The sequence below is a fragment of the Phocoena sinus genome, chromosome 1, assembly GCF_008692025.1.
Source record: "Phocoena sinus isolate mPhoSin1 chromosome 1, mPhoSin1.pri, whole genome shotgun sequence".
Classification (NCBI taxonomy): Eukaryota; Metazoa; Chordata; class Mammalia; order Artiodactyla; family Phocoenidae; genus Phocoena; species Phocoena sinus.
The window spans coordinates 4,130,752-4,149,786 of NC_045763.1; the positions used below are offsets into that span (position 1 = coordinate 4,130,752).

Sequence of the window (19,035 nt, forward strand, 5' to 3'; positions counted from 1 at the left end):
AGGTAGCCAGAGCAAAGAGGACAGACAGTGACCATGGGCCTGGCTTCACAGGGGACATAGGTAAGCTTGAAAGCGAGGTCTCCGTGCGGCAGGAGAGAGAATGATGGCGGGGGGATGGGGGCAGGCTTCAGACACTGGACACAGACAACGCTGGCAAGATTTTCTCTCCAGAGGAACAGAGCAGGTGGTAGGGTTAGGGGAGAATGGAGAAAGAAATGGCTTTTCTTTTGAAGATGGGTGATCGAGAACGGCTGTATGCGGAGGGTTCCAGGAAAGACAGAAGGGCAGGAGTTAGAGGGGTGGGATTCGGGCCCCCGTGGGGGCCAGGACACCTGGTCCTCTGTCAGGGCAGGCGAGATGGCGGCTGCCTCGGGCACAGCCGGGTCACAGATCACGGTGGGACCACAGGAAGGTTCTGGTCTGGTGGCTCCTCTTTCCTCCATGAAGGGTGAGGCAAGGTTAGCAGCCGACTCTGAGGGTGGGCGCTGGGTGGTCTGAGAAGAAAGGAGCAGGGGTGGGCCGCTCTCTGGAAGCCAGGAAGGTGTGGTAGGGCCATTTGCCTGAGGCCTATTTGAGGGTTAGGGCCACAGATCCAAGGACAGACTCCGCGCATGGCTGAGAGCCCGTCTCCCTGTTCCGCTGCCTGCGGGCCCGACAGAGGGGGCCTCCCCCCAGCAGTTGTGACGGCCAGGGGTCTCAGGGTATGGCGGTAATGAAAGGAAGGGGCTGTGAGAACAGGAGGCAAGGGAAGGGGGCAAGACGCAGAGGGGGCAGGGGGGTAAGCATGAGGGTGGCAGCCAGAGGTCTGTGTCAGGGGCTGAATCACATCCCCCAAATTCATCTGTTGAGGTCCTAACCCTCAGGACCTCCGAGTGCGACTGTTTGGAGATGGGGTCTTAGAGGTGGTTAAGTAAAGTGAGGCCATAAGGGTGGGTCCTAATCCAACAGGACTCATGTTCTTACAAGAAGAGAAAATCATGCCATAGATAAATACAAAGGCAGACCGTAGGAAGATGCAGGGAGAAGACGTTCACAAGACAAGGGGAGAGGCCTCAGGAGAAACCAACTGGCCGAAACCTTGATCTTGGCCTCCCAGCCTTCTGGAGAGAACTGATTTCTGTTGTTTAAGCCCACATCTGCGGCGCTTGTTGGGACAGGTGACTAACCCAGGTGGGGAGGCAGCAATGACTGGGGCCACATAGGCCAGTGAGCCGCGAGGTCAGGGTGTGGGTCAGTCATCCCCACGATGTGTCTTCTGCCCTCATGACCTCCTAGAGAAGCCACGAGCCCTGCCCAGCGCTGCACAGCTCAGGGAGACACGGACGATGACAACCACACACACGAGAACCCGCCTTCACTTTCTTTGGCCTGGATGTGTAAGAAGGGGTGATCTGGAATCTGGAACACGAGGGTCCTGAGAGCGCACGGGGCACCCAGACAGGAGCACTGGTGTCTCCAGGGACTCATGAGATCACATTTCTGAGCCCCGCCGTTCAGCTGCCAGAGCTGGAGTCCAACACTAACCGGGCAAGTGGAAGAAAGGGTCAAAGTTTATATTTGGTTCAAAAAGGACCAAACGTTTCAAATCCTTACTTCTAAAAAACATCTGAACAAAGTGTAACAGGCTACTGGGAGGCCGCCAGCTGCGAGAGGAGCCACCCTCCTCTCCTCCCCTCCCTGCAACCAAGCCCGGGGCCCAGGGAGAGAGCAGCCCATCTGGGACACAGCCACAGAACCTGCGGCCCCAGGCCACAGCCAAAGCACGTCACCCAGCCAGGCCCGCAATCAGGGTGGAAGGAAAAACGGCTCCCAAGGCGGGCACTGCACTCAGAGCCGCCTGGCGGGATGGGGACGATGCTTGGGAACGGTCCTGAGGCCATCGCACTAGACCTGAGCTCCCCGCCGCTGCATGAAACCCAGATCCTAAGAAGATTCTAAGCGGTAGGAGATCCTAGACCCCACCTCACACAGGACACTGAGGACCCTACTTCACACAGAGACTGAGGACCCCACCTCACACAGGAGAAGAAGGCACCCCCAGAGTGGCCACAGCTGCAGGCCACAGCTGAGCCAGGATTCAGGCCCGTCTGGATCCGTTCTGCCCATACCCACTGCCCAGCCAAGGTGAGGGAGAGGGCGGACGAGCCGAGAGAGAGAGAGAGTTCAGGGCCCGCGGCCTCTGCAGGATTCCTGCCTCTGCCTCACCCACTGAAGGCTGGAGGCCGCGAGAAGCCGAAGAGCTGCAGAGGGAGAGATCTAGAAGGACAGAGTCGCCTGCAGCCCGGGGCCCTTCCCACCGGCCTCACACCCATTCCGACCTGGGCGTCCCCTGAGCCTCGGGCACACTCAGCTTTTGGGGGCAAGGAGACTGTTCTGCCCCTTCCTTTCCCTTAAGTGTCGTCATAACACTCGTCTTAGTGACTTTGCCTCTTGGAGACAGACTCATCACTTTGATGTGTGATTATTTCAAGGTTGAATTCTTGCAATGAAATGTATCTTTAGAGCCTTGATTCACAGATCAATTCGGGATCTGACAACCGAGATGACAGACACTCGAGGCTGACGCGGCTCCTCCGAGCGGCCCCGCTGCTGCAGGAAGCCACCTCTGCCCGGGGGACGGCCACACACAGCAAAGGGTCGCCCTGTTTACGGGTCACTCTTTAGATTTATACCTGGCCCTCCCTCCCAAAGACCAGAAATCTTGATTCGCTGGTCACGTGGATATTTAAGACCCCTGGGGCTGCCGTCACAAGTGACCAGGTGGCCTAATCCAACAGAAGTATATTCTCCTGCAGCTCTGGAGGCCAGAGGTCCTTCGGGCGGCTCTGAGGGAGGATGGGTCCCAGGCCCCTGTCCTAGGTGCTGGTGGCTCCCAGCAATCCTTGGTGGTCCTCGACCAGCAGACGCATCACCCCAATCTTGGCCTCCACCATCGTACGACCTTCTCTGTGTGTCCTTTTCTGTCTCCTAAAGGACACTCACTGGATTTAGGGACCACCTTAATGGTCCCAATATGACTCCATCTCGATCCTTACCTTAAGGACACCTGCAAAGACCTTGTTCCCAAATAAGGTCATATTCTGAGGTTCTCGGTGGACATGGATATTGTGGGGACACTAGATCACCCTCTGACTTGCACTTGGCTTTCAGGGTCCCCTGAACAGCCTTGGAGAGGCAAGGAGAAGTGTGGTGACACCGATGACACATGGCTGGCTGCCCCAAGGCGGGCCTTCCCCGACACGGAGAGCAGGCTCCTTCGGCCCTGCACAGCCCCCCATAACCAGCTCAGACCTGGCTTTGCTGTGGGATCAGGAGAGCCATGGGGGCCCATGTGGCACGCCAGCAGACGTGTCCTGATGACAAGGTTTTGACTGTATGTGGAGCTCCGCCCCCTCCACCAGCAGGAAGGGCCTCTGGATTAATTGTCTGTCCCTCAGACTCGAGGGCAGCGTCCCACATGGGACCAGGGAGACCCCCACGGTGCTCAAGACACGCCAGACACGGACGCACTTGCACGACTTCTCGAGGCCACGGGCTGTTTCCCTCGCTCCCCTCCTCTCCTGCTCCTTCTTTGTAAAGGTCTCAGCACACGTCCCTGAAAATAAAACTAAAACCACTACGTCCATATTGTTGGGGGTTACAGCTGCATACACCCCAACCTTCTCCACAGGGAGGAAAAAAAGTCGCTAAGGAAACAGAACGGTTGTTTTCCCCAACCTCTTCGAACCTGAGGTAACAGTTTTAAAAGGCGCCTTAATTTATTTCTAAGTAGATAAAAACATAGCATTAAATCATTATCAGACATGAGCAAAGCAAAGCAGCTAATCTGGCTTTCATTTCACTCCATTTAGTTAAAAGCAGCTTTCGGCCGGGGTGGGAGGAGGAGGGACAGAAGGGAAGAAATAAAATACTAATGCTAAAAACGCCCTTGATGGAAATGATAAGGTTCCCTTTGAAAGATGGTGCGTCTTTGTGCAGGAGAAGCAGCAGCTCCCAGCCCTTACGGCAGATCCACCGAGGAGCGGGCTGGGCCCCCGCTTTCTCGTGTAAATCACCTGGCGCTTCTGCACATGCCAGCTGGGCCAGGGAACTGACCCCCAGGAAGTCAGAAGTTAGATGAAAATACTAGTCCACGTCTAGGGCGTCGGGGCAGGACACCTCAGGTTCATAAAGGAAGGAAGAAGGCCCGGGTTTTGCAACCCAGAGCGCAAGTGAACTTGACCTGGGCTTTGGGCCCCAGCAGAAGAGCCCCAAGATGGCAGATCACAGCCATGGCTTTTATTTAACACTGAAAATTTATCGCAAAAGAAATCTCTCAGGACTTCCCTGGGGGTCCAGTGGGTAAGACGCCGCGCTCCCAGTGCAGGGGGCCCGGGTTCCATCCCTGGCCAGGGAACTAGATCCCACACGCTGCAACTAAGAGCCCGTGTGCCACAACTGAGACCCGTGCAGACAAGATAAATAAATAATAAATAAATATAATTTTTAAAATCTCTCTTTTTTGTGAGAAAAGAAAAAAAAAAGGAAAAAGAAAGGGAAGGAAAAAACGCTCAGAACGGCATAAATTTTGACAAGCAAAAGCCCCCATCTTGTGCCCGATTCTCACTCCTGGGAGAGGCTTCAAATCCTCACCGGCGCTCAAGAACAGAGGGGTGTGCGTGCCAGAGTGACCAGAAGGCCACAGTCCCCGGGGGGAGGGCGTTTGGAGGAGGGGACGGGAAAAAGGGCAAAGGGAAAGGTCCTCTGTGTGTAGAGAGTCTACTTTTCTGACTTAAAAAAGCGTGGACCGCCCCCCACGCCCCCCGACCCAGCTGAGCCCAGCTTCACCAGCCCCCATGGCGCCGACGCAGTGGCCACTGGGGAAGGCAGGTCACTAATGTGGCCCCCGCTGCTGGCCCTGAGGCGAGGCACCTGTCCAGCCCAGCCCCGTCACCCCTGCATCACCCGAGAATCAGCCTGCAGCCCACAAGCCCGAGACCTACCCCGGCCCCTCCACCCCTTCCCGTTCCCTTCTCACCCGCCACCCGCTCAGTCCCTCCTTCTGACATCAACCCGCTCCACGCCCTGCTCCTGCCCTTCCGCTTACAGACTTTATCACCACCCAGCCGACCGTCTATGTTGTACCCACTTTTTATCGTCTGAGCCCCCCAGAAGGTCAGCTCCTGACCTGGGGCAGGGAAGGTGTCCGTCTCAACACACCACAGTGTCCACACCTCCTGCACAAACAGAGCCCGGAGGAGCGCCCACAGCCAAGGTCGGATGGATGAAAGAATGAACTAACGAGGGAGTGAGGGCCAGAGAATGGGCATCCCTGGCTGATGGCCTCTCTCTCGCCAAGGCCGGCCGCTGCTTCCTCGAGCGCCCCGCCACCCTCAGCTCCTGCACCTGCAGCCTGCGGGCCCCCCGGGCACAGTGGGGAGGGGCGCCCCCGACCCCACCTCCAGCCAGGGCAGGGCTGCTGCCGGCCCCTCGGCACAGCTCGCTGGGGACGGCGGCCTGAGCTACAGAAAGGCCTGAACGGCCCCCACTGCAGTCTCTGCCGTGCAGACTAGACGTGGGGTAAGGAAGCTGCTGAGGTCCCACCGCTGTGTGTGGGTGAAGTGCGCCCCCAGCGGATCTGCCTCTAGGAAGAGCAGCGGCCTCTAGATTACCCGGCTCTTGGAAGCATCTGGAAATGGGAGGAGATGAAACGAAGCGTCCCCTGCCCACCTCCCCCCGACACCGCGTACCCCCAGGACAGCAAGCAACTGGGCTCCAGAACTGCCTTCCTTCCTAAACACACTCCCCGCCGGGGCCTGGTCCCTGGTGGCGGGGCCTGGGCCTGGACTGGCCCGGGGCGTGGGTGAGCTGAGATGGTGCCGTGCGCGCGGCAGGCGTGCAAAACGCAGAGGCCGCCCTTGAAAAGACAGCAGGGAGCATCGAACAACAGACAGACGGGCCCCGTGGTGGGTCCTCACGCTGCAGACTGGCAGATAGGCCTGAGGCGGTTCTCTTCTCCAGAATCCAACTCCACGCCGCTCTTTGGGGGCACACGCCCGGCGGGGAGGACCTGTGGGCAGGAGGCTGCAGGGTGCTGCAGGGGCCCCTCCCGAGGTGGCGCGGTTGGCCCCCGTTCCAGTGCAGGTGCCGTCCGTAACCCCGCTGACGGGGCTGGGGTCTAAATCAGGCTCCCTGGGGGCAGCCGATGCTCTCTCCTGCCTACAGTGCGTCTGACCCTGGCCGCCTTGCTGACCGTCTCTCCAAAGAGCCTGCCCGCTCATTTCCCAGGGCTCATACTGCTCTCAATCACGGGGAGCCCCCCTGGGTTCACGGTGCAGAGAGAGACCCCCCACCATGGGCCACTTTCCATGGGAGTCTGGTCTCCCGTCTGCACATGCGCACAGCTGGCTACCACCCTGCTGTCTCCTCACCACCCCGGGGCTGGGACAGCGCGCTTCCTTTCTGTCCATCTTTCCAACAGACTGAAGGTAAAGTTTCTGTTTCTAAGCCCTAATCCGTCACTTACTCTGCCGATTCCACCCCTGGGACGCTCCCCGTCCGGCCACTTCTCACCATCCCCACCAGCAGCGCTGGGGCAAAGATGACTAGCTGCCCCGCTAAACCTTCCCCGCTCCCCCGCTAGGGATACCATCCCCCAAAGTCAACTGGACACACGACCGCCTGGAAGAAAGACAACATTTCTGAGACCCCTCGGAGCTGGGTGTGGCCAAGTGACTAGGTTCTGGACAACAGGATGGGGGTGGGCAGTACAATGCCCCCTCCCCGCCGGCCTGACCTGATCCCAGGACGCCGTGACTGGGTGACCTCACGTGGTAAAGGGGATGGAGTTAAGGATCTTGAGACAGAATGGTTGTCCTGGATCTTCCAGGTAAGTCCAATATCATCACGGGGGCCTTACAAAGGGAGGCAGGGGGACCAGAAGCAGGAGAGGTGACAACAGAAGCAGAGGTCAGAGCTGCCCTCCCCTCAGGTCAGGACTAAGCAGCCTCTCCCAGAGGCCACAAACCATGGGCCACCTGACTGTCCCTCGGCAACGTCATCCTCCAGGGAAAAGGAAGCTTATGCTGCAGACAGAAAACTCTGACAATGGTGAAAACAGCAGAAAACGCTCAAGAAAACTGCCAAAAAGAAAACGTGTAAAAATTTCGTATTTCGTACAACGTTTTTAAAAGACGTGAAATAATACCAGCATAAAAAACATTACATAGCAAATAATAGTGTTTGTATAAAACTCGGTTTACAAACATAATTTTATCATTTAAAATGATTCAGAAAATACATTTTGCTGACAGTAAATCCTAATGTCACAGACGGTGACAATCCCCCGTGTGCCGCAGAGAGAAACGGGCCCCGGGTACACTGGGGCGCGCACGTCCACGTTCAGGACTCCCGTGGGGCTGCTACGCGGTTGGTACTGGCAGCAGCCTGACTGGGTGGGAGCATCGCAAACGGCTAGGGGCACGGCGACCCCCACCTCCCTCAGCCAAGTCCACGGTGCCGAGTTCCGGGACAGGAGCCTGACCCCGAACAGCGAACAGCGGCAGGACGGCCCCCGCCGCTCCTTTACTGGTAGATGACCTTCACGCAAAACGTCTCCTCGTTTTTGTCTTCGTGGTCATTGATGTAAATCAGAATCTCCTCCTCCCCGGCCTTCTGACGGGACGCAAACCGCAGGCCGATGGTGTAGGTCTCGCCTCCGCCGACCTGGCAAGAAGCATCGCCGTCCTAGCGCCCACCCTGCTGACCCCCCTCTCTCTCTTCCAGCCACTTCCACACAGGCGTACACACATTCCCCAGGCTCGCAGGCCCCAGAACATACACTCATGATCTGAACCAAGTTTCCCAGCGTCACTGTCAAAGCCCTCCCGGCTACTCCTCCCAAAGCCCCGGGAGACGCGTCAACTACACCCTCCAGCGAGGGACAGACCCGGATCCGCCCAAGCCACTGCTCACTTTCCCTGAAGAGGTCACAGGAGATAAAGGCCTAACTTGCCAGGCCAGTCCTGGATGAAACTGCTGCAACACTGCAGGGAAGGTCGCCCCAGGGCTTTCCCCCGCCGGGGCCTGGGCGTTGGGTCAGAAAGGCCCGGGCAGAGTTCAGCAGAGGGTGCCCCTGGGGGCCGCAAGCGGCTCACTCGGGCCACAGGCCATTTCTCCCCCAGGACTTGCTGACGCCCCCAAGGCAGGGTCCCGGGAGAAGCAGCGCCCAGGCCCCCCGCCCTGTGCAGCCCCGCACCTGGAAGGCGTCCTCCTTGAACTGCAGCAGGTGGGGATGGTCGCTGTGCAGGCGGTAGGCCCTCGGGGAGGGGTAGGGGTTGGTGTAGGTGATGCGCTTGTTGGCGCCCTTCCCGGCGGCCCCGGCAGGCAGCGTGATCTCAAAGGCCTGTGGGGAGGGCAGGAGTTGGCCCCGGGCTCCTTCTCCAGCCACTTCTTCCCAAGCCTGCCCTGCGCTCCTGGGCCCCAGACGCTGAATAAATACGGCAGACAAGCCCCCCGAGTTCCCGGTCGAGGGGCTCACGGTACAGGAGGAAACACCCACCCCCCAGGCCCCCAGCCAGAGGGGCCGGGAGGAGGAAACGCCGGCCTGGCCTCGATCTAGGCAGGCCAGGTCACAGGACACACCACCCGAACCGTGTGGGCCCACGCGCGTCTCACGTCAGACCTTGGAGATGAGGGGTGGGCGCAGGAGAGGCACACGAGCCACGAGGCCACCAGCTGGTGGGCGTCCACAGTCGACCAGGTTGAGGTGCACGAAGCGGCTGCCCGCCTTGCGGGGCCTCACGCCCACGTGCAGGTCCTGCACCCCGTGAGGGGGCAGCACAAAGACGCCGTTGGGGTCCGTCTTCAGGAACAACAGAGGAGAAGCAGGTCGGGAGGCAGCCCCTCGAGTCGTGCAGACGAGGGGTTTCCTGGGCGCGCAGCCCAGGGGCTGAGAGGGTCCCAGGGGAACCCCTGCGCTGGGCGGGAAGTCCCCTGGCCTGCATGGGGTCAGAGGTAAGAAGGCCCGATCTGAGGCCAGACCAGAACTCACCACCAGCACCCATGCCTGCGGGTCACAGTCTGTGTCCCCATCTGTGCGGGGCGAGTCCCCTCCCACACAGCGTGACCCCCTAAGTGTCAGAGCGGCCTCAGGAGAGAGAGCTTAGCCAGACCCAGCTCTGAACCCTGGCCTGCTGGCAGGGCGTCCCCATCACCCTCGTTATCCAGATGTACGGTTGGCAGCCGCACTGATTCCAGGGTAACTGTTAAACATTTACCTCCCAACAATTCTACAAATTCACCTTCAGGGCTTACGTGTCTCTCATCCCACGACGCACATCTCTAAAGGGGATCTGAATGAAGACTCTATCAAAGTCTTCAGGACCGACCACCAGGCCGCAGCCCAGCTCCCACCCCCTCCCCGGGGTGGGCAAGGGTGGGGAGAGACCAGGGTACACCCGCAAAACCCAACAGCCAACCGCATGCACCCCCGCTGAAGGCCATACCGTCAGCTCCTGGGGGTGGGAGCTGAAAGCCCTCACTTTCCTAACTGTCTGCATGCCCCGGAGGGACAAGGGCCAGGCGGGTCCGCTGGCCTGTGACACAGGAGACATCCACACGCTGCAGGGAGTGCAGGTGGACCTGCCAAGTCTGGACGGGCGTCGCTAGCCAGCGGTCCCTGCGCGGGCAGAAGTCACTCACGGTCGGGCGAGGGCAGTACACCAACCGCGGGGGAGGGGCCCCGAGGAAGCTGAAAAGGCGGCCAGGAGGGCGGGCTGGGGTCCAGCCGCCGTCACCCGCTCGGCCACCTTCCCTCCAAGGTGGAAGTTCTCAGGCAGGTCTGCGGCCTCTGCGTGACTTTGACCCTGAACAGATACTCTGGAGGCCGGGCAACGTGGGCTTCTGCAGATGTCACACCTAGGGCCAGCTTAATCCCAAACCAGGCCTGGAGCAAAGTCCATGGGGAGCACAGCGTGGATGAGAAACGTGGGCTTGGAGGTCACGTGGGCCTGAGCCTGGGGCCCGGCGTGAGCTGCCTGGTGCCCAAGGACACTGACCCTTGGTTGTAAATGGGGCTCAGCATCACCTCCCCACGGGCCGTCAGGACAACAGTCTGTGGCCACCACCACAGCAGGTGCAGGCTTGGTGCTGCCCCTCAGCCGGTGGGCACTGAGCACAGGAGACCCCCGCCCGTTCCCATGCGGGCTGCACCAAAACCCTCCAGCCTGCACCGGTTTTAAAGGGTCTCGAGGGCTGGGAGATACGACTTAGAGGAAAAGGTAAAGGGACCGGGGTCATTTCACCCAGTCCTCGGGCATCAAAGGAAATGATGTCACCTTCCACCTCCCCTTGGGGGGCCTGGGCAGGACCGCCGCCTGCATTCCCTCGGACTCGGGGAGGGGACCCCAGGGACAAGGGCTGCCTGGGCCGTCCTGGCACTGTGCTGGGGCAGAAGCAGCCTCGAGTTTCTCTCCTGGCTGGGCTCCCAACGTGTCCCTTAGGCTGTGGTGCCGCTCTGAGCAGAGGCACCCTTGCAAGACCCCGGCCAGTCTGAGAACCTCACTTCATGTGGCCAAAGGCCTGATGGCCCCCACCCCCATCCCAAGTTTAGAGGCAGCCAGGGCTGGCCCACTTCCAGTGCCACCAGCAGTCCCCAGCCTGCCTCCTCACTGCCTTCTCCCACCCTCCAGACCACCAGGGCCCACGTACTCACGCGTAAATGGTGACAAAGAAGTCTTTGATCTCCGGGCTGGGACCACTGGCCACCTTCAGGAACACGTCTTGTGGCTCCCTGGGGCCCTGCCAGACAGGGGTGGGGGTGCACATCACGGCCACACTACTGCCTGTCTGCTCTGACCCCAGCCCCCCAAGTCTGCAGGAAGCAAACGCAGGTGTGAACCAGGCCCCCTCCCCCAACACGTTTTTCATTTTCTGTACTCATCAGAATTCACTGTTTTTGTCACTACAAAAGAGAAAAAATCATTAACTTCTTGATTTCATATCGAATTTAATAATGATATCCCGCAGGAGATTTCACCCAGTTTCCCAGCCAATCACCATACGATTACGGCCGCTGTCCTTACACAAAGGCAATTAGTAAGTGCCTTAATCACCACTCACTTTATTCAGTTTGCCTCACGTCTTTTTGTTTTTAATTGAAATTCAGATAATCAAGGAAGTGATCTGCTAGCAGAAAAAATGAAAACTCATTCATAAAGCTCTCATGGCGATGTCAAAGCAGCCCTTCAGCATCTTAGAAAGAAACCACTTAAGCAAAAACCCCAAATGAAGAGGCTGCAGGAGACCAGGGGTGCAGACAGTGGGCGGGACCTGGAGGGGAAGGATTTTCCCGGGAGGGCGCTACAGAACTTACCATGTTCTGGGTCTCGCAAATGACATTCGGGTCACTACATCGTACGTAGACCGGGGGGTCCTCACCGGGCATCCCCACGGGAGCACCTGGAGTGGGGAACATCACAACAAATGTCTTTTCCCGGAAGCCTGGGCCATCACAGGTGTTCAACGAAACCTGCTGGGGGATGGACACTGCCGCCTGCGTGGACACTGGCCCTTCCGTTCCGAGCCGCCTCCCCGGGGACTCACCCCAAGAGACTAACCAAAAGGAAGCGGGGGTGCCATGGAGCCAGTGCCAGGTGTAAAAGACTCGGATCTGTTCTAAAGGCACCGGCTGGAAATGAATCAGCAGGGGCAGGGGAGCCCGGAGAGCTCTCCAGGCCCAGGACTGAGGGCAGAGCAGAGCCTGACACCAGAGGCCGGGCAACCTTCCCAGGGCTGTGGATTTCAGAACGGAATCAGCCTGCCAAGGGCGCCTGTCACCTCAGAGGAGGTGAGAAGGTCACCATGTCAAACAAACGACTGGGGCAAGTGGCAGATTTACAGCTGTGCCCTGTGTTGTTAAAGAGCATCGCAGGAAGATGTAAGGACACCACTTGTCGCCCTTGGGGAGAAGCCTTTTCCACCTGTTGAACCTGCCAAATGCCAGCCGTGGGGACAGCGGGACCTGCCTGGAAGCGTGTGCCAGGGCAGCAGGCGGATGGCCTTCTTCAGGAAGGTGAGCTCTGGGTGGTAGAAGCGGAAGACCTGGTCCACCACGTGGGGCTGCAGCTCCACAGTCAGGCAGAGCACGGCGAGGGGCTTGCCGTTGCCTGCGCAGAACAGAACCTGCCGGGAGAGCAGCTGGTGCAGCATCAGGACCCACACGAGGGCTGTGGGCAGCTGTGTGCACGGTGCCTCCCTGGACGGACAGGGACGGGGTACCCATGGGGTCCGCTCACGCCCACGAAGTGGGAAGGACAGGCGTGGTCAGATGCACGGGGTCTGCAGCCGTAGGTGCCCACCTGCGAGGACTGGCCCAGCACAGGGTCCACATGCTCAGACCACGCACGGCTGCCACTCCTGCCACTTCCCGGAGGGGAGGGACGTGCCAAAAAGGCCAGCGAGAAAGGTCTGCGGCCCCAACTCCCCCGCCGACGCACCCGCTGCCTGCAGGCTGGGAAGTCGTTCTGCAAGGATCTGGATACTAACCTCACCAGGTCCTCGTGGGTGGGAGCAGAGCACGTCCCCCAGAAGGTACAAGGGGGCTGTGCTTAAACCCAAAGGGCCAGAAATACAAACTTCCTTTAAAAAAAAGTTACTGACTAAAAAAATTTATTTGTCCAATACAGGTCCTAACTGGGAACACGATGCAGCCGGTGTCTTATTCCAGGACTCGGCCAGCCCGGTGAGCTCTCAGGGCCCAGGACAGAGGGCGGCACAACGGCCAACCCCAAGGCGGATCAAACCTTCCCACATCGGTTGGCGCCAAGCTCGGGCCCCCAGACAAACCTTCCACGTGGGAAAGGACGCTCTTGCACTTTGGTGAGTTTTATCGTGAAATCTTTTAGATGTGTAACGGGACCAATTATAACTGGGCAGCCACCCACGAGGCCACGTGGGCTTGGAACAGGCACCCGGTGCACACTGCCCAGCCTCTGCGCCCTCAGCACCCTGCCCGTCCGCCCCAGGGAGCCCCTCCTGAACTCGTCGTCACCGTCCCCCGTTTTTCTTCACCATTCTCCCCTCTTTGGGTCTTTAAGCGACCCACAGTGTTGGTTCTGCCTTCTTGGAGCATCACCTGAAGGCCACTGCCCCGCGCGTCTCTTCCCACATCTGCTGGGAGGCGAGCCCCACCACTGCACCCTCATGCCTGGCAGCTGTGCCCTGACACTCCTGCCGGAATTTCACCGCTACGCTGGGACTTCAGCTCCACAATGACCGACCGTTTATTTAGCTGTCGTGCACACAGACACACACAGACACACACACAGACATACACTCCTCAGCTCTCTCTGCTCAGAAGGACCGGAAGCAAGGACACCCCAGTCGTAATGAGCCCTCTCAGCACCCAGACTTCAGTTTCTAAACACCGTTCTCCGCTAAAAGAAGCCTTAGATAAACGGCTGATTCCAGAAATGGGGCAGGAAAATGGAAGACGACTCCGGAACATCTTGTGCGCCAGGCACGAAGGAAGTGCTCCAAGAATGACAGGGACATGTCAAAAGGACAGAGGGGCCAGCTTGAAGCCCAAGCCGCCGGGACAAGATGAGCAGCAAAACAAAGAAAGACAGGAACAAATTACAAGCCACTGAATGAAACAGGAATTCATGGTCCATAACGCTGACAAACAAACTTCAGGAATGAACGGATGAAGGCAAAGTGCTGCCTCACTTAGAACAAGGAAGGAACGACGCAATCTGCAAGCCACCAACGGGCAACCGTCGCGCAACATCAGTGAAGAAATTCTAAAAAGAATGTCTCTGTGTATAACTGGGCCACTTTGCTGTACAGCGGAGACTGGCAGGACATCGTAAATCAACTACACTTCAGTTTAAAAAAAAAAGAAGCATCGGTGGATATTAAAACTAGCAAATATAAAATGTCAGCAACTGCGAAATCTGGGTAAATAATTCACGAGAACTCTTTGCACTATTCTTTTAACTTTTGTCTAAGTTTGAGAACATTTCAAAATAAAGAGCTGTTTAAAAAAAAAAAGGCACAGGGCTTCCCTGGTGGCGCAGTGGTTGAGGGTCCGCCTGCCGATGCAGGGGACGCGGGTTCGTGCCCCGGTGTGGGAGGATCCCACGTGCCGCGGAGCGGCTGGGTCCGTGAGCCATGGCCGCTGAGCCTGCGCGTCCGGAGCCTGTTGCTCCGCAACGGGAGAGGCCACAACAGTGAGAGGCCTGCGTACCGCAAAAAAAAAAAAAAAAAAAAAAAAATTAAAAAAAAAAATAAAAAAAAAAAGGCACAGGCGCTGACTTGAAAGGTATGGCCGTGGCCAGAGAGAGAACAGTTTTACAGCCCAGTGCCTGCCACACAGCAAATATAAAACCACGAGTTCATAATAAGACCCCTCAAAACTGACCATCTTTGGATGTTCCCAGGGCACAACTCATTATTTTTACAATTGATAAATAAAGGGAAAGAACCCAACATTTATCCTGACCTTCCGGTATTAAGTGTCAATATATTCAGGGTAAGCAAACGGCTGATGGGGGAAAGCTCTTCTTTATAGAAGAGTCACAGCTAGTAAGTACAAGAACAGTGAGAGGATTTCACCGCTTTCCACCTGGTGGGATAACGGATGTGGGCAGTGGACCCTTAGTGGACACGTCAACCACCACGAACAGCCACTGACCGTGGCCTCTGCACGTGAAGCCGTGGCCGGCCCACGGAGGCCGGCCCACGCCCAGCGTCTCCACAGACAGAGCATTGAGGACAGCAGGCCCCAACTCCCACAAACCGACCGTGATAAGATGAGTTACCAGCACGGACTGGACATCGAGCTGTCCTGAGGATTTGTTACTCACTTGGGGGCAGTGATGTCACGTAGCCAGGTTTTTGTTCTTTTTTTTTAAGTCCTTATCTGTTAGAGATACACGTTGAATAAGATATCTGGGATTTGTTTTAAAACTCCAAACTCATGTAAGGAAAAACGTATTAGCCTCTCAGATTTAATTTATAGCCCTAAATAAAGAGCCGACATATCCTTTAGACAAAGGCAAAGCTGTGGCTCCACATTTACATAAAACACAGCAAATCTCCCCCGAGGATGGGGCTGTGGACACAGGGCTGCCAGGTCCTCAGTCTGCAACTGCACCGAAATCTGTCCCGGGGTGAGGGTGGGGGCGGCGGGCGTAAGAGTGTTTCTGTTTTTACTTTCAACCTCCTATAAAAGGCATCTGTCCCCCAAACAAACAAACAACAAGAAAACTTCAGAAATTCCTACAAAACGACAGCGTCCCAACCTCCCCTAAGGACATCCCATCGGCAGGCAGGGGGTTGAAAAGTGTGCCCTGCAAACAAGCCGCCCCTGAGGTGGCAACGGGACTGAGTCCTATTTACCATTAGTAACAAACAGCAGAGCCCATGACGCGCTTCACCTGGTCCTCTCACGAGACCCCTGGCTGGCACTGCAAGACCTCGGAACATCGGATGGGCGGCCTGCCCCCCTACCTTGGCGTGTTTCGTGGGCATCGTGCTGGACGTACAAGGTGACCCAGCATCCGTGTCCTTCTCGAGTCTCAGCTCAGCAGAGGCCTGCGAGAAACCAGGGGGCCCCCTGGTCATGAGATGGAGGCCCAGGGTGACAGGCACTTCTTCCTACCAGTGGGGCCTCCACGTGTAGCAACGGCCGCCGCCCTGGGCCCAGGACTCCGGGGTCTCGTTTACACTCAGAGTGAACCCCAGGCGGCTGCTGTTATTAACCGGCCCACAGCCCCAAAGAGGAAGCGGAGGCCGTGTGAGCTGTGGGTGGCGGGGCGGGGGGGGTCAGGTCCCGTAACCCAGCTCCACCCGGAGCCAGAGGTCTGACACCTTCATCACTGTCCTGATGACCTCTTGCCCCAAAAGTGCATCCAAAGAGCCTGCACTGAAACCTGTGAGCCTCTCACGCCCGTCTCAGTGATGACCACTGCCCTACAGAGCTGACCTCACAAGGTCAGGAAGAAACGCGCACGCCACGTCCGCCCTACCAAATCACGTGCTCACTCGCACCCTGACGTGAAACCCCAGAGTCTCTGCGGTTCACGTCGGGGAGCAAACGCTACATGAGAAGTGGGCAAACAGTAGTAACTGGGGAGTTCAGAAAACACTAGCTCTTCTGAGGTTTAAGAAAGACTCTTCTACCAGTTTAGCAAAGAGACTGAAGAGGAGGTGATCCAGCCTCTCCTGAGCCCAGGTGAACCACGAGGCCACTGGGCACAGCGTAGGTGCCAGGACGTGTGGAGAGGCAGGTGGGGCAGGGGACGGCCGAAGGCTAACCCACCGCACGGGAGGAGGCCCCCATCTCCCACGTTACTTGGCAAATGGGCTTCCCCGGTGCCCAGCCAGCCCCCTCGGCACGGGAAGAATGGCCTTCCCCACCTGCGCTGAGGCCCGCGGACCCGCAGAGAAGGTCTGGAACTTGAAGGGGATGTGGACCATCTCCCGGGGGCGTAGGAAGAGCTGGGGGGCCAGGCTGCCCCGCGGGTGGAACATGTCCTCCTCCAGGGGTGTGTGCAGGCCGGCCAGCTCTTTGAAGTACCGCCACTCCTGACCGTCCAGGATGAGGCTGGAGGGAGGGGAGACGGCGCTGGGCACAATGTCCTTCCCAGTCGGTCCCAGGACCCAAGGGGGCGAAACCAGCTCGGCTTTCGGGCGGGGCTGCGGGCCCGAGGGGGCGCCCCGCCCTCCCACCTGAGCTCAGCACTGTCGATCGAGATGGTCACGGTGTGCTGCGTGTTGTCGGGGTTCCTGAGAGCGAATTCGAAGAACTCGGCGGCGCCCAGCGTGGCACGGATGGTGTGCCGCGTGGTGATGGCCATGCTCAGCGCGCTGGCAATGCTCTCGGCCTTGGTGCGCTCCCGGTAGGCAGCGATGAGCTGCAAGTCCCGAGCGTGCTGGGTACGCATGCTCTGCTGGGCCTGCGGACACAAGGGCCGAAGCGGGGCCACGGTCCCGGGGCGCCCTGCTGCTTGGGGGCTGTTCTCTGGCCCCTTCCCCACCTGCCCCAAACACCACATCTCCTTGGAATCAGCCCCCCCACCCCCCACTGACACGGGGTCAGTTGGGAATGGCCACCTACAGCTCTGGGGGACAGGGAATGGGGCTGCCCATCTGCAGCACCCCGGCTTCCCTCTGCCCACAGGTGATGTACTCGTGGAAGGAGGGCTCTGCCCGCATGCCCTCAAGACTCCAACCACCCACCTGGCACACTGGGAATTAAGAGCAGAAGCTACCAATAAAAGAGGAAAGAATGGTCCCCAAACTAAGGCGGGTGACCAGCTCACCGGCCAGGCCTCCAGTGTGACAGCGGGAGTCCTGTCTGCGAGCAGAGTCCCCAGGAGGGGCTGTGGCCGGGCCTGACTGACCGCAAGCTGGGCCAGGGTCCAGACCTAGGCACGCTGCCTTGGTGGGCTCAGCGTGGGTCCTTCATCCACCTCCTTCTTCCAATGCCTTATGTTTCAATGGGCTTGGCCACCCCACATGTGTTCTAGAGGCTGGGACAGGCTTATCTTTCTCGGGTGCCTTGCAGTAGAAAGCGAGGCCCGTCGGAGGCTGCTTTGCAAGCCCAAGATGTAGAAGGCATGCCCACGTGCTAGGGAGGCAGCTGGGTGCTGAGGGCCTCCAAACCAAGGAGGCCCAGGCATCTGAAGGCCTTCGGACTCTAACTCAGAAGGTAAGGACCAAATCTGACCTCTCACTTAAATTGTTTTGGAGACTGACTTCCAATATCCAAACTTTGGCCTTTCCCCAGCAGAGGAATTGAAGCAGGGCCTTTAGTTTCTCCCTGGGGATTTAAAAACGGGAGGGTGGTCATGTTGACATCTGAGGCCTCCCTATGTGGGCATTTTATGATCAGAGCTTCTCGGCAGGATGAGCCTCTACCAGGCTGGGCTGGGCAGCACGGCCAGATATAATTTAGGGTGAGAAACAGACAGAGATCGGCTTTTCAACCTCGACTTGAGACAGTGGGTTGTTCTGACCTGCCAAGGACACAACCTGTATTGCCCTGGGACGAGGGCTCTAGGGGACAGGCCACATGGAGTTGGGCACAGGACTGGCCCGTCAGACTGACCACCCGGGCAGGCACCGTAACGGCCACTCCCTGGTTTTCCGCAGGCCTGGTGGGTAAAAGCCACAGGCCGAGACAGAGTGGCCCCAGGGCATCAGGTGCCCACACGGCCCCTGGCCAGGTGGAAAGGCTGGAAAGAAGAATCCACCTGTGGGATCACCTGGCATGACCCAGATTGTGTGAGGCTGCCGTTAACCGCAGGCTCAGCCTCGTACAGACGCGAGCCAATCCTCCAGCAACAGCTTTACCAATGACTAGAGCCACCAGTGAAACAAAGCTGATGTTTTGGTCTCTTCTGCCATAGATGTGTCTTCTTTCTTAATTCAAAACCCATGCAGGCAGAGGTGATGACACGTATTGGACCGCTCAGACCCCAAGAGGCAGCAGTTCGCACTGTGGTCCCGTGACAGGTCCAGGGATGGGCAGGGAGACCCATGGGCCAAGTGCTGGCATTTCTGGAAAGTAAAGTCCTCTCTTCCATGGCACTTGGCATGTTTTGACAACACGGAACGTGGGACTAGTGCCACCAATTTGCTAGCATGAGGGGCAATCCTGGAGCTGCTGGGGTGTCCCTGTAGAGGGTACGCAGAGGAGAGAGACGCAGGGAACTGACCGCTGTCGCTAGGGCAGCTGCCATCCTGAGCACTACACACGGGTTAAGCCGAGTGACCCTCACAGGGAGGCTGTGACTGTCCCAGGGCACCGCAGGAATTCCAAAGCAGGTGTCAGCCGCACACTCTGTGCTCCTGGCCCCCAGGCCTCACCACCTCCCCAGGAAACCCCGAGACCCTCAGCCTCCCTCAAATCTGACCATCAGGGAGAGAAAGCTGCACCCCAGCTGCCCTCAGCCTCCCCCCACACACAAGAGGTCACACACGGTTCCACACCCTCATCACCGTGTGGCAGGGCCAGCCGGGACACAGCTCCTGTCGACTCTCTTCCCA

The 19,035-nt window shown here is 58.3% G+C and overlaps 1 protein-coding gene across 1 annotated transcript in view; it reads right to left on the minus strand.

Annotated features, from left to right (window-relative positions):
* Window positions 1-7,150: 7,150 nt before the first annotated feature.
* NPHP4 (nephrocystin 4) overlaps window positions 7,151-19,035 on the minus strand; it is a 146,708-nt gene continuing 134,823 nt past the window's right edge. The window contains 12 exon segments of the mRNA XM_032627689.1: window positions 7,151-7,704; window positions 8,237-8,383; window positions 8,656-8,730; window positions 8,732-8,842; window positions 9,486-9,548; window positions 9,550-9,658; window positions 10,694-10,779; window positions 11,354-11,439; window positions 12,006-12,162; window positions 15,493-15,576; window positions 16,402-16,588; window positions 16,714-16,940. Of these exon segments, the coding sequence (XP_032483580.1) occupies window positions 7,564-7,704; window positions 8,237-8,383; window positions 8,656-8,730; window positions 8,732-8,842; window positions 9,486-9,548; window positions 9,550-9,658; window positions 10,694-10,779; window positions 11,354-11,439; window positions 12,006-12,162; window positions 15,493-15,576; window positions 16,402-16,588; window positions 16,714-16,940 (1,473 nt within the window). The 3' untranslated portion in view covers window positions 7,151-7,563.